At 41.5% G+C, this 13,328-nt stretch overlaps 1 protein-coding gene across 1 annotated transcript; it reads left to right on the top strand.

The window, feature by feature from the left end:
• Positions 1-403: 403 nt before the first annotated feature.
• On the top strand, positions 404-12,737 carry PDCL3 (phosducin like 3). The gene is made up of 6 exons (XM_024202443.3): positions 404-409; positions 3,540-3,672; positions 6,332-6,422; positions 7,270-7,413; positions 8,279-8,487; positions 10,941-12,737. Exons 1-6 carry the CDS (start codon positions 404-406, stop codon positions 11,081-11,083), a joined length of 726 nt encoding a protein of 241 aa, XP_024058211.1. The 3' UTR covers positions 11,084-12,737.
• The last annotated feature ends 591 nt before the right edge of the window (positions 12,738-13,328 follow it).

Raw genomic sequence — 13,328 nt, 5'->3', positions numbered from 1 at the left:
CTCCCAATACTTCTGTTAGTCTCAAAGGTGCCACAGGACCCTCTGTTGCTTTTTATAGAATACTATAGTCTCGTGGTGGCCCCTGCGGGGCCTGGGGCAAATTGCCCCCCCGGGCCCTGGGGCTGGAGCCCCGCTCTCTATGGCCGGCGCCCCCTCTCCGCCAGCCCCAGAGGACACAGCCCCACAGGGTGCGAATGCGAAGTAGGGGATGATCCTGGCTGTCCCTACAGCCCCTCTCTGTCCTTACAAGGCTACCCCGGAAGCCGCCGCTCCCGCCGCGTTACACAGTTCCTGCTCCGGGGCCTGGCAGACAGGAGCGGCGCGCGGGGGCTGAGCGTAGCCGGGGGAACTTGCCCTGTGGCCGGCCCCAGAGAGGCGGCGCTGCTGCAGTTTCGGGGACACAATGCAGGTGAGGCGCCGCGGGGAGGTTCCCGGGAGGCAGGCGGCGTTCCTGCCTCGCCGGCCGGGGGAAGGACTCGCAAAGCCCCCGCGCTGCGGGCTGGATCCGGCTGCCCCTGGCGGGGATCGGCGTCTCCTGGCCCCAGCTGCAGCATGGCCCGTAAGGGGCCTGCTCCGCTCGGCGCAGCTGAGGGCTCGCTCGGGGCCGCCCCTGGGCAGGGCGCCGGCCGGGGCTGCAAGGAGGAGCCGCCCCCCTCTCCTCCCCGTGCCCCGCTAGCCGCGGTGAGGGGGAGTAGTGCTGGCTGGCCATAGCCACATAAGGAGCGCGCTGCGGGCTCGCTTTGCCCTTCCTGGGTCTCGGGTTACAACGCTGCATGGGGGATGCTCCTTGTAAAGGGGAAAAGCCTCCGCCGCGATCCCCTTCCGCCTGCTCTGGGCACGCGTCTTGCATTGCTAATAGCCCCGGGGGGCCCTGCAGCATTGGGGCTGGGCTCCCACACGAGCCACCAAAGCGCCAGGACAGGCGACTTCAAGAGACAGGGTGGGTGCGGTGACATCTGCTATTGGACCAACTTCTGTTGGGGAGAGACAGGCTTTGGAGCAGCCCCGAAGAACAGCACTGAGTGGCTCCCAGGCTTGTCTCTTTTGCCAACAGAAGTTGGTGCAATAAGAGATGACGTCACCCCCCTTGTCTCTAATATCTTGGGATCCACACAGCTACAGCAAGTAGGGTGACCAGACAGCAAGTGTGAAAAATCGGGACAGGGAGTGGGGGGTAATAGGAGCCTATATAAGAGAAAGACCCAAAAATCAGGACTGTCCCTATAAAATCGGGACATCTGGTCACCCTAACTACAGGAAACTTCAACTCTATCAAAACACACTTCCCACGCTCTGGGCTGAAGAGGGGAGGGTGGAGGGACAATTCTACCAGGCTCTGAGCTCAGCCTGACCACAGTCATATTTATTACAAATGAAAAATTCCAATACTGCCTCAAAATAAAGCCTAATTGTATTGACTTACCAGGGGTCTTACTCCCAACAGTCTTATGATACTTGTTCTTAGTGTTTTAAAATATGGGGGGCAGACACAATGCTATCTGTGCTCATGCACCATAGGACCCTAGAAGATATTAACGTGTAAACGGTGACTTGACATGCACTGACAACGTGCTTTGTCTTTATTTTGATGTCCTGTAAAGCATTGTCTGCCACAAGGTCTTGTAGTCAGAAAGGTGAATGTTTATGTAAAGTTTGGTCTTAATCTGAACTATGAGTGGCTGGGTAGCATTGTGGAGTTGATTGTTTATTGTCTCAAAGCTCAGATGAAATTTGTTTGGCTTACAAGGAAAAAAGAAGTTGGTTTGTTTTCCTAGGTGACAGACTTACAAATACACCCTGGGCTCTGGAAGCCTACTTGGATTGTTTCTGGCTTGTGCATCACCACCAATAATACAATTTTGCTGGCCAATTTCTGCCTTCAGTGGCACTTGTGCACCTACAAAATTTGACGGTGCAATAGGAAATGACAGTGCTATTGATCTGTGAGACAGAATGATAGAGCCCATCTCGATCTTCCAAAGCTATATTGCTTGGAGAGTTTATAGAAGTACATCTTGCATTAGTCACCCAAGTAATCTATACAGATACTGAAGTGATGCGAAACATGCAAGTATCTGTGTGACTCCCTGTATTAACAAAGTAAGAAATCATTAGCCCCATTTTATAGACTTGAACTAAGAAAGAAGGAGTCTATGGCAGAGCCACTAATTGAACCTATATGTCCTCAGTCCCAGTTCATTTCCTTAATTACACACTGCTTGTTCAAGTACATGTGGGGAGCAGAGGTCTATAAATCTCAAAATAAAGAAAACCTAAATCAACTCCTGTGACTCCCGCAATTTTATTATAACTCCAAGATGTATAGTATGTGTTATGTGTCTGACCTCTGTTCAGCATTCCTTTGTCTTATCCTGAGAGGGATACAAAATCACTTTGTTTCTGGTTGGTGGTGGCTGTATGTAAGTATGTATGTATTAAAAACAATATTTTTTTTTTTACAACTTACTTTGACATCTTTCTGTCAAGATAGTAAAACAAACTGTTGGAAAAGTTAGGCATTGCATCTAAATGTTGCCAATAAACAATAAAACATTGCAAGAACAGACTTTTTTTAAAAAAGTTCCTACCTGGAAGGAAATGACAAAAGTACCTACTGCTTATGTTTTGCTGGAATCCCAAACCTAGTATGTTCTGGACCTTACATTAGTCCTTGTCTACACACACCTTTATATAAAGGTGTGTTTGTTTAAACCAGTACAAAACCCTGTTTTGGTTCAAGATGCTTATGTAGATTTAGCTAAACTTGATTCCGTAGTGATTTGAGCTAAACCTAAATAAATGTGTTTTCACAAACTGGTGCAATTTTAACAAAATTGGTTTTAAAATCTATTTTAAGTTTAAACTGGTGAAACTTCCTTGGGTTGAAAAAGCCAATGTGGCAGGAGTGATTACTGGGGGACTGCCATTTGCACAGTTGGTGAACATTTTCTGACTGGAAAAAAGGAAATTTTCTTTTCTTTTTTTTCTAGCTAGCTGTACCCATAAGGAGGTCACAGGTTCTGTGACCTGTGTCATCTTTTTTTTTTTTTAAGCAAAAGCAAACTCCTGGTACCGACAGACACTCTGCTTCCTCTCTCCCTGCCCTTCCACCCAGATCATTTCTCCTTTCCCCAAGTAATGGAGTTACAAACTCTGCTGCAGCATTCTCTTTTTTTTTTTTTTTTTTTTTTTCTTTTTGAGAACCTGCAGAAGCCCTTCTGTAGGGTTTTGAGGTAGGATGAAAAGGGGTGAAGCAAGGTACCAGCTTCTTTGCCGGGCACTATCCCCTGTTCAAGCCTGAACAGAAGTCCCATCAGCAGGAGAATGTGTGTGTGTTTTCTGTTGCACGCACAACGAAACCACTACTCCAGTAATGTTGTATGTCTCTGGGGGGAAATCCTCGCCTCTCCCTCCCCCCGGCGCACATCCTCCCCCTCAAAAAAAAAAAAAAAAAATTTTGACTGGGGCTCTGTTGTGGAAATGATAGAAGTGTTCCTTCAGTTTAAAACATACATATCCTCTGTTTTGTTCTGTTTTAGGACCCCAATGCGGATACAGAATGGAATGACATTTTGCGTAAGAAGGGCATCCTCCCTTCCAAGGAAAAGCCAAAAGAGCAAGAGGAGGCGGTGGAGGAGCAGGAGCAGCAGAGACTTCAGCAGAAGTCTGTTGGTGAGTGATCAGGCAATAAGAAGAAGTGAGGTTTTTACCCACGAAAGCTTATGCCCAAATAAATCTGTTAGTCTTTAAGGTGCCACCAGACTCCTTGTTGTTTTTGTAGATACAGACTAACACGGCTACCCCCTGATACCAGGCAATAAGAGGCAGCAGAAAGCTAAATCCCGAGCTGCTTCTGTATTAGTGTGTCCAGTCACTTTAAAATGTCCAAATGAAAAACAACCTTTTCTCCTGTAACTTGGGGGATACCAAGAGTAGGACTCATATGACATGTTTCGCTTGTTACAATATAGCAGAATTGCAGAATTCACATTTTTTACAACTTTGGCACATGTTGATCGTTTTAAAGCAATTTTTAGATTTCTTTTGTGGATATTGCGGGGGGGGGGGGGGGTGTCAGACAATCATTTTGTAATAGAATCTCAATTTCTACTGTTATTAAAGTTAAAGCTTTATGAACTGTTAAAAGATAAATTGTGAACATCACATGTCAAAATATACAAAGTAAATATCCTTAAATCAACAAGTCATACATGTTTTTCCTATTCATTTACTAGTCCATTTGTAACAAGTCTAAATCACTGGATTTTGACTCTAGTAAATTCTCAAGCAGCATTTTTCTTTCTTTATCTTTAAAATGTGATTTATCATCTATGGGGAAAAAAGTTCATTGGTTTGTGTGTGCATCTATGGTTATGACACTAAGCACCCCTGAATTCACCCCCTACACACTATTGTAATAATCTTTGTACAAAATATGCCTTGTGAGGTATCACTTGAAAACTCATAGACTTTAAGGCCAGAAGGGATCATCATGATCATCTAGACTGACCTGCATATTGCAGGCCAGAGAATCTTGCTTACCCACTCCTGTAATAGACCCATAACCACTGTTTCGTTTCTTGCATTTGTTCAGAACGTAGATATTGCTGTTAAGTTTTGCTTCCTTTTTCATCATGTTGTGGAGTTTACATTTCAGATGGCTAAATTGGATATCTTCCATTGTTGTATGTAGTATAGTTGTAGCCATGTTGGTCCCAGGTTATTAGAGAGACAAGGTGGGTGAGGTGATATCTTTTTTTTTGGACCAACTTCTGTTAGTGAGAGAGACAAACTTTCCAGACACACACAGCTCTTCTTCAGGTCTGGGGAAGATACTCTGAACAGCTGGAACAGATTGTTTAGCCTAAGAAGTTAGCATTTATACTAAGGGACCATGCAAGGCAGAGTGGCCCATTAATGCCTCTGCAGTCATAGGACAAAAAGTGGGGGTTAGTGGGTTACAGATTGTTGTAATAAGTCATAAATCCAGTGTCTATGTTCAGTCCATGATTTTTCATAACTTTGCTAGACACTAATTTAAGCTCCCAGGCTCATCTTTTGAAAGTGTTGTGCAGGTTTCCTTTGAGGATAAGTACGGATAGGTCAGTTATAGAGCGATCGCTTTGTGGAAACTGCCAACCCACAGGTGATAGGGTGTTTTTGTCTTTTATCATTTTCCTATGTGAGTTCATTTGAGAGCATAGTGATTATCTGGTTAACCAACATAGTTGCTATTGGGGCATTTAGTGAACTGGATGAGGTACACCACATGGTGTGGTAGACATGTGTAGGATCCCTGGATCTTGAAAGATGTGCTTTGGTGAGTGATGATCATTGTAGCAGTGGAGATAAGTCTGCAGGTTTTGCATCTGTTTTGGCAGGGTTTGGTGCTGTTTTGAGTTGGTGTGTCCTTGTATGTGGGGAGCTTGCTTCTGATGATGAGCTTGGAGAGGCAGGGGGGTTGTTTGAAGGCCAGAAGAGGAGGGTCAGGAAAAGTTTCTTTCAGGATGGGGTCCCCATCCAGTATGGGTTGTAGTTCATAGAATCATAGAAGATTAGGGTTGGAAGAGACATCAGGAGGTCATTTAGTTTGATGATACCCCATATGGGTTCCAGTACATGGTGGTAGGCTACAACAAGGGGAGTGTGGTTGGAGTGGGTTTTGTTTCTATATTGAAGCAGGTTCTCTAAGGCTATTTGAGTGGTCCATGCCATGATGCAGTCTACTTCTCTGGGCTTATTATTCTGCTTATTCATTTTCAAAAGAAACAGATATCATTGTCTAAAATAAGGTTTGGCTTGGCTATTGTTATGAATTTGCAAAATAGTCAAATAACCCTGGGATAGAGTCAAGGGAACAGAGCTGATGATGGTGTGAGGCTGGTGACTGTAATCCTGAATTTCATGACTTGTTTAAATTGTTGGAACCTTAATTGTAATGCAGTACGTATTTGTTCGTTGGGATCACAGGATAATCAACAAGAACTGATGCTTAGAAGTAACTTAGAAGTCACTTTAGTAACTTTTTGATCAAGTATTTGCAGTTGCATCCCAGATATTTAAAATAGTAAATCTGTGGAGTGGAGTGTGGATAAAGTTCTACCATCCCTCTTCCAGCTCAAAGTGCTGAGTTTGAGGGTTTCTCAACTCCCTTCTCCGATAATTGTATGTGGTCTTACTGTGTTATCTTGTTCAATAGCTTAGAAAAACAGCAGAAAATAACATGCATTTTCTCAAGAGGAAAAATGCATGATGTGGGGTTACAAACTTGCACAGGTTAATCTTCCTTCTCTAGTGGAATATTGCTAATCCTATATTTCTCCCACTCCAGTGAAAACATATGAAGACATGACTTTGGAGGAGCTAGAAGAAAATGAAGACGAGTTTAATGAGGAAGATGAGCAAGCTATCAAAATGTACAGGTGAGAGCAGCTTGCAGAACTGTCTAAATGAAACTATGTTGGTTACCTCCTTACATGCTAAAACAATGCAATTGGATTTCCATTTTCCTGAAGAGAAGGGGAGGAAGGCTGTGCTTAATAAGGCCCAAGACAGGGAGCTGGAAGGCCTGGGGTTTGTACCCTAGTCTGAAAGACTTCTTAGTATCCTTAACTAAGCCACTTGGGTCCACATCTTGGGTAGCCTATTTAGGGTTCAATTTTTCATAGATACTCTTAACACAACCCAAGTTGAAGTCAATGGGTGCAAAGATCCTATGCAAATCAGATCTTGGGTTCAGCACCTAACTTATTGGAGACTTCTAAACATTTTGGCCTTAATGAAATTGAGGCAGAGAGATTATGGGTCTGAATCTCTACCATGTTTTTCCTCGAGCAGTCATTTATATTGGTTTAGTGTGGGAGTAAAAAAACTCTGTCATTCTGACTTGGTATTATTTTGTACAGATATAAATGACTGCTCAAAGTGCAGGACAGTGGAGAGCTCGTCCCTAAGTATTTTTAACTATTTACCTCTATCTCAGGGACTAAATATATTTTTATGCACAATGTCTGAAGTTGAATATTGTGACTTTATTCCACTATGATACAAACATTAATCAGTTTTAGACTGCTCTTATATTTAAATGCAAAACTATGTAAATTCTCCTTCACTACCCTGGTGCTTAGAGACCTTTATAATTCATCTCTGCAGACTAGGCTTCAAAACCCGTGATGTTGATTGTCTAATCATCTCTCTGTTATACAAGTGTATCTGTTCTCAAGACTGTTTGATTTCTCTGCTCCCATCTTTCCCCTCCTTGTTGTGTAGACAGCAAAGGATAGCAGAATGGAAAGCAACTCAAATAAAGAACAAATTTGGGGAAATTCTGGAGATTTCAGGACAGGATTATGTTCAAGAAGTTACCAAAGCTGGCAAGGGTATATGGGTAATCCTGCATCTTTACAAACAAGGGTAAGTAAGCTGTTTTTAAACAATTAGCATTTTCAGATGCTATTCGTGAACAATGCTAATACCTTTAGACAAGTGAATAACTGTGTTATGGACATTAGAATTCTGGAATTAATTCTTTATCAGTTAAAATGAAGGAAAACCACACTCTTTATGCTTATCGCTTACAACCAAAGTCTACTGAAACTTCGCTACAGAGAGCTTCTGGGGACAGACTTAATCCTTTTCTGTATAAAAGCACTTGAGGCTATGCACTCAAGATCACCAGCTTCCTTCTCTTCCCAATGGAGTTCTATGTGGCCCATCTTCTCTTGCTGCACAAAATTTGGGTGAGCAAGGTACTCAACCCCACTGACATTACAAAATAGCTTTTCAAGGAAATTGTCACTACTTTGGAAATAAATCTGTGTGTTATAGAAATGATTCTAAAAACTTGCTTGTTCGTTGTCTTTAGTGTAATTTAATTTAAATTAATCAACTCTTCACAGCACACAATATTTTGCTTCATCTTTTTAACAATACAAATAGAAGTTTGATTCTTTTCTTTAAAAAGCTGTTATTTCTCTCCACCTTGTGTCTACTTTTTTAGCATGCACTAGTCACAGAAGTAGCATCTTGTAAATTAACTTTGTTCTATAATAGAGTAGGAAATCTTAGTTCAACTACTGTAACAAATGACTCTAATGGCTCTAATCTTATATGTATACTGGAGTGATGGGCACTGTAGTAATATCTATACATTGTTTTATACATTTGTATTTCCATAAGTACTGTTCAATAGGTTGGTATTTCTAACTTTCCATGTGGAAGGGACTACTCTTGATATTCTGTCTCTTAGCTCTTCTTTTTATCTGTTTTCTTTTAACAGAATTCCCCTCTGTACCTTAATAAATCAGCATTTGAGTGGACTTGCCAGGAAGTTCCCAGACGTCAAATTTATCAAAGCCATTTCTACAACCTGCATACCCAATTACCCTGATAGGAACCTACCTACAATTTTTACGTACCGTGAAGGAGATATCAAGGCCCAGTTTGTTGGGCCCCTGGTGTTTGGTGGCATGAACCTGACAAGAGACGGTAAGCAGCTGCATCTAGTATCTTGTAAAGGAAAAGCAGAATGTCAGTAACCAGTTTAATTAATCTTCCCTATGTTATGCTTGCACTGACCCTCAGAATGCAGGGGCTGGGAATTGGTGACAGGAGGAAAAGAGTGTAATAGGTCACGTGATTATTTACATTTCTCATGTACATCTTCTGATTCAAGAGTATATTTTAAGCAGTAAAATATATACACACTTTCTGTCATTTCTTCCCTCCAAAGTTGTTTGTATTCCCTGACCATCCTCCTCTTGCTTTATAACCCGTGCTGCTTGGTTGTGTGTTCTTAGAGTTCTTCTCTCTTACCTTCCTGACCCACGGACTCTGTTTCTAAGTCACTATGCCCCTAACTCCCAAGAGGCAACGTTTTCCCTAGCACCATTGGGGCTGGGAGCTTGAAGATGCACTGCTCTCTCTCCCTCCTCCTTCTCCCCACCACTGCATCTCTGGCAGTAGCTGGGGTCTCTCTCATCTCTCTGAAGTAAAGTCTGAATCTGAGCTCTGAGAAGAAGTGGTGTAGTCTCTCATAATTCTAGAGTGGGGCGGGGTGCACCTACACCAGGTGCCCTGTGGGGGTGAGGACGCTACTTTTTCTCTGGGGTTCAGGACTCAATTTAGCCCATATTCCCCTGTGGCAAATAATCTGGGCACAGGCCACCAGTGTTGCTGAACCTTTTAACATACTTGATGCAAATGTTTGATAAGCATATCATACGCTCCGTACATGAGGTCTGACAAGGTATTTCAGCACTGAGTGTTTTATTCCTATGAATGTTGTTGTTCTTCAAGCTTGTCTGAAAAAGCATTTCTTTGAAAGTGAAGGGAAGGGGAACAAAATTCTTCTTAAACGGTGCATCAAGATGAAGGATGTCAGCAGTAAAATGATACTTCCTGCATGTTGGAAACTGAATGAAACCCTTTAGCCTGATTTAAAAGGGGATTTTATTGTAATTAAAACGATATTGTTAAATTTCCCCGTGGTTCTGTCCACTTACCTTTAAATAAATTTGAGGGTGCCGTAGAAGTACACCACCAATAAATGGCATTTCAAGTGCTGTATTTAACTATATCACTTAGATCTTTCGCAATAGCATGCAAATAGACTTTCACTAATCAAAATCGTGGTTTAACTAAAACCCTGGTCTTTTCACATTCTCTGTGTAGTACTCGACAGTAAGCGTTCCTGGCTTTCCAGTGGAAAATTCACTAATACCTATCTCATAGAACTGGAAGGGACCTTGAAAGGTCGTTGAGTCCAGCCCCCTGCCTTCACTAGCGGGGATCTGGGGCAAAATCAGTACTTGGTCCTAAGTGGTCCCTTCAAGGATTGAACTCGCAACCCTGGGTTGAGCAGGCTAATGCTCAAACCACTAAGCTATCCCTCCCCCACTGAGAGCATTGCTTTGGGAACAACTACATCTAAATGTAGAGATTGGCTAATTATACATCAAAGTGAGAAATAATTAAAGGTTCTATTATTATCAGTTCTCCATTTCTAAGAGCATAAGAATGGCAATACTGGGTCCATCTAGCCCAGTCTCCTGTCTTTCAACTTTAGCCAGTGCCAGGTGCTTCAGAGGGAATGAACAGAACAGGGCAATTTATCAAGGGATCCATCCCCTGTCTTCCAGTCCCAGCTTCTGACAGTCAGAGGCTTAGGGACACCCAAAGCACACATCCCTTCATTTAAAGTAATTGGCATCTACAGTAATTGATTTTCAGGTTCCTGGGGATAAGTGTTATACCGCCTCAGGTTAGTCATCACATAAGGTTCACCTCTGCACTCTTTGAATTCTTTTTCTTTTGGTCTATGAAACTATGTGATTTATCTGTGATTGAGGAGAATGTGAGGTTATATTCATTTCCTTTTTGTCTAACAGAATTAGATTTTAATGATTGGATTGCCAGCAGGACTAGGAGAGAGGCTTCTACTGAATGTGTGGTATTGACTTTCTTCCACTTTGAAGAAGTAATCCAATTTGAGCCTATATAATAATAGGCCTGCTATCAGGAGGGAGATCCTTCTCTTGTAAAGGAACTAATCAGCGCAAGGGGTGCGGGTAGTGGATGAATTGTATTTTTAAAGTTTCCCTGTAAAAATATCTAATTCAGATGTGCAAATGGAATTGTTGCAATTTTTTCCTTCTGTTAAGTAATCTATTCTTTGTCTCTTCCTACCACTTAGTCATTATATAATTCAAGAAACTTTTATCCTCTCGCAGTGTTTTCAACAGCTGGAGTACACCACTGATTAGTCTGTATCATACGTGCTTTAAAATTCACAAGACAGTCTGCAAACACAGTGTGTAAAATGTTGTATGTTTCATATAGTAAAGGTTTTGTATGCTACAGAAAAGAGAAGACTGAGCCTGAAAGAGCATACACTGTTCCTCCAACCTCATGGGGCATTCTTTTCTCTTAATTCCATGTAGAACTGGAGTGGAAGATTTCAGAGTCGGGTGCCATCAAGACAGATCTAGAGGAAAACCCCAGGAAACAGATCCAGGACCAGTTGATATCCTCAGTCAGGAGCTCTGTTCCAACAAGGAGGGACAGCGACTCTGAAGAGGATTAATTCCTATACCAACGTGTAAGATTGATACAATAAATTTTCAGCCAAAGCTCATATCCAATATACTGGACGAAACCCAGCTGTGACACCTTAATCTTTCCACTGAGGGCTCTGTATTACGGAAGAATAGATTTTCAAGATAGCAGTTTTATTAGCAATTTCAAGCTTTTTATCTGTTACAACTTTGTTTAAAATCCAGAACAGTTTGAAAGACTTTTATAAATGGAGACACAGTAAATCTTACCCCGCGTTTTGAAAAATAGTTATAGTAGGAAGAGTGATCCTTTTTCCTCTTCTTTTGGTAAATCTTTGTGACAGAGAGAGGCTTACAAGTTTAAGTACCAAATGGGCTGGTACATAGTGTATTGATTTTAAGTAACTTATATTCATGTAAATAAATTATACATATCTAAGTTACAATGCACCATTTATTGCAACACTGCAGTAAGTTCGGGCTTCAGAGTCCTTTTGTTAGCCTGTTGTTTATCACAACGTCTATTCTGGGCATTGAGAGAGGCAAGCTTGCCTCAAGGACAGTCTCTGACCTGTAGAATACTCAGTTGACTAAGGCTATAACTTTATCAAATTAGTGTAGCTACCAAACTGGTGCCTCTCATTCACAATGGAAGTGATGTTAAGAGTTGCCATTTTTTTATATTAAAGTAAAAACTTTGCATTCCAGCACCTGCTACAAATACTACTTGTTAAAATAGGAAGCCCTTGGAGGAGGAAAGAAAAAGTTAAAATGCCATCCTAATTACAGATATTTTGAAACTTAAGAAAGCTGCATGGCTGTTTCAGATTGGGCTTGCTGTCCACCTACACTTCTCATTTGTCTACATGTGTATGCTAATAAACTGCACATGACTATGCTAACAAGCTGACCCAAAGACCTTTTGTTATGTCGCTGATGGATTCTGTGGGAGTATAGAATTTAGCATTTAATAAGTATAAATCCTTTTGCTTTGCATTGCATTGAGATTAGCCTCCAGAAGCTTTCATCTTGGCTTCTTCAGCTTGAACCCTTTAGCTGAATCAGTGGAACTTATTTTAGTTCTGCTATTTTAAATAAATTACATATTAGGTTGTAAGATCTTGGTGCAGGGACTGTCTTCCTGTGAGGTTGAGTAGTGTCTAACTCAAGGGGACTCTGATCTTTTGGTGCTACAAATAAAGAACAAAGATATAAAATTGCTCTTGGCCTCAATATTACCTGTGCATTGTTGGGGTATGGCCCCCTTCTTGTATTATGAAAGGGTGATTAGAAGTTCCTGATTTACTTGTTTAAAATTCCAACATTATCAGTTTTCACCCAATAGAGTGATCTGATTGAACATAAAAACTCAGTTGTAGATTAAGCTTGTCTATGCAAACAAACTTCTATTAACACAAACACTGAAATACTTCTCCTTGTATCAGACTATTTGAGACCTGTCTGTGTACTTGACTGTTTTGTCTTTGCATATCTGGAGCAATTCTTCTTACACCTTGTACAGCACAGACATGATCTGTATGTTGGAGAGAAATTCTTCCAGTGTGTATTGAAAAGCTTTGGTGCATAAGTATAAATGTTGATTGTGCATCGTATTTGAAAAGTGGAGTGGGGAGGGTTTTATAAATGTCCATCTGAAGTAATAAAACAGCAGTATACACAACATCCCCTATAGCCTATCCAATGTGTGTCCTGTACTCAACTAGTCAATTCTCCTTTTTCCTCCATCCCACACAGTTAAAAAAGTAGACCCAGAAATTAAACATTCTTGGTTACTTCCTCAGCCTTGCACAAAACACTTAAACCTGCTATTGGCTTTTAAACCAAATGTGATTTTAAAGGAAACACCTTTTCCACACCTGAAGAAGAACTGTTGGGAGCTCGAAAGCTTGTCTCTTTCACCAGCTGAAGTTGGTACAATATAAAGTATTATCTCACTTACCTTGTCTCTTTAAAGGAAACAGTTATTCTTATATTCATATCTGACAAAGTTCAACCCAGCTGTAGGAGATACTGCTTCCCACTTAGTAGAGATAGTGTATTTGATGGTTCCTAAATCTTTGCACCCACAAAACAGAGGCCCAGTGTGGTTTTATATTAGGAAATAATCATTGATATTTTACAATAAACCGCTCTCTTGGTCAGTGGGACCAGACTGCTCAGTGGTGTAATCCTGCTACAAAATAGGCCTACAGTGTGAAGGAAGTTTGAAGTCTAACCAAGTATTAAAGGGTAGTGTGGACTTACCACAGGACT

Source organism: Terrapene carolina, unplaced genomic scaffold (genome assembly GCF_002925995.2).
Source record: "Terrapene carolina triunguis isolate 2854851 unplaced genomic scaffold, T_m_triunguis-2.0 Scaffold21, whole genome shotgun sequence".
Classification (NCBI taxonomy): Eukaryota; Metazoa; Chordata; order Testudines; family Emydidae; genus Terrapene; species Terrapene triunguis.
This window is presented reverse-complemented; position numbering and strand designations above follow the sequence as displayed.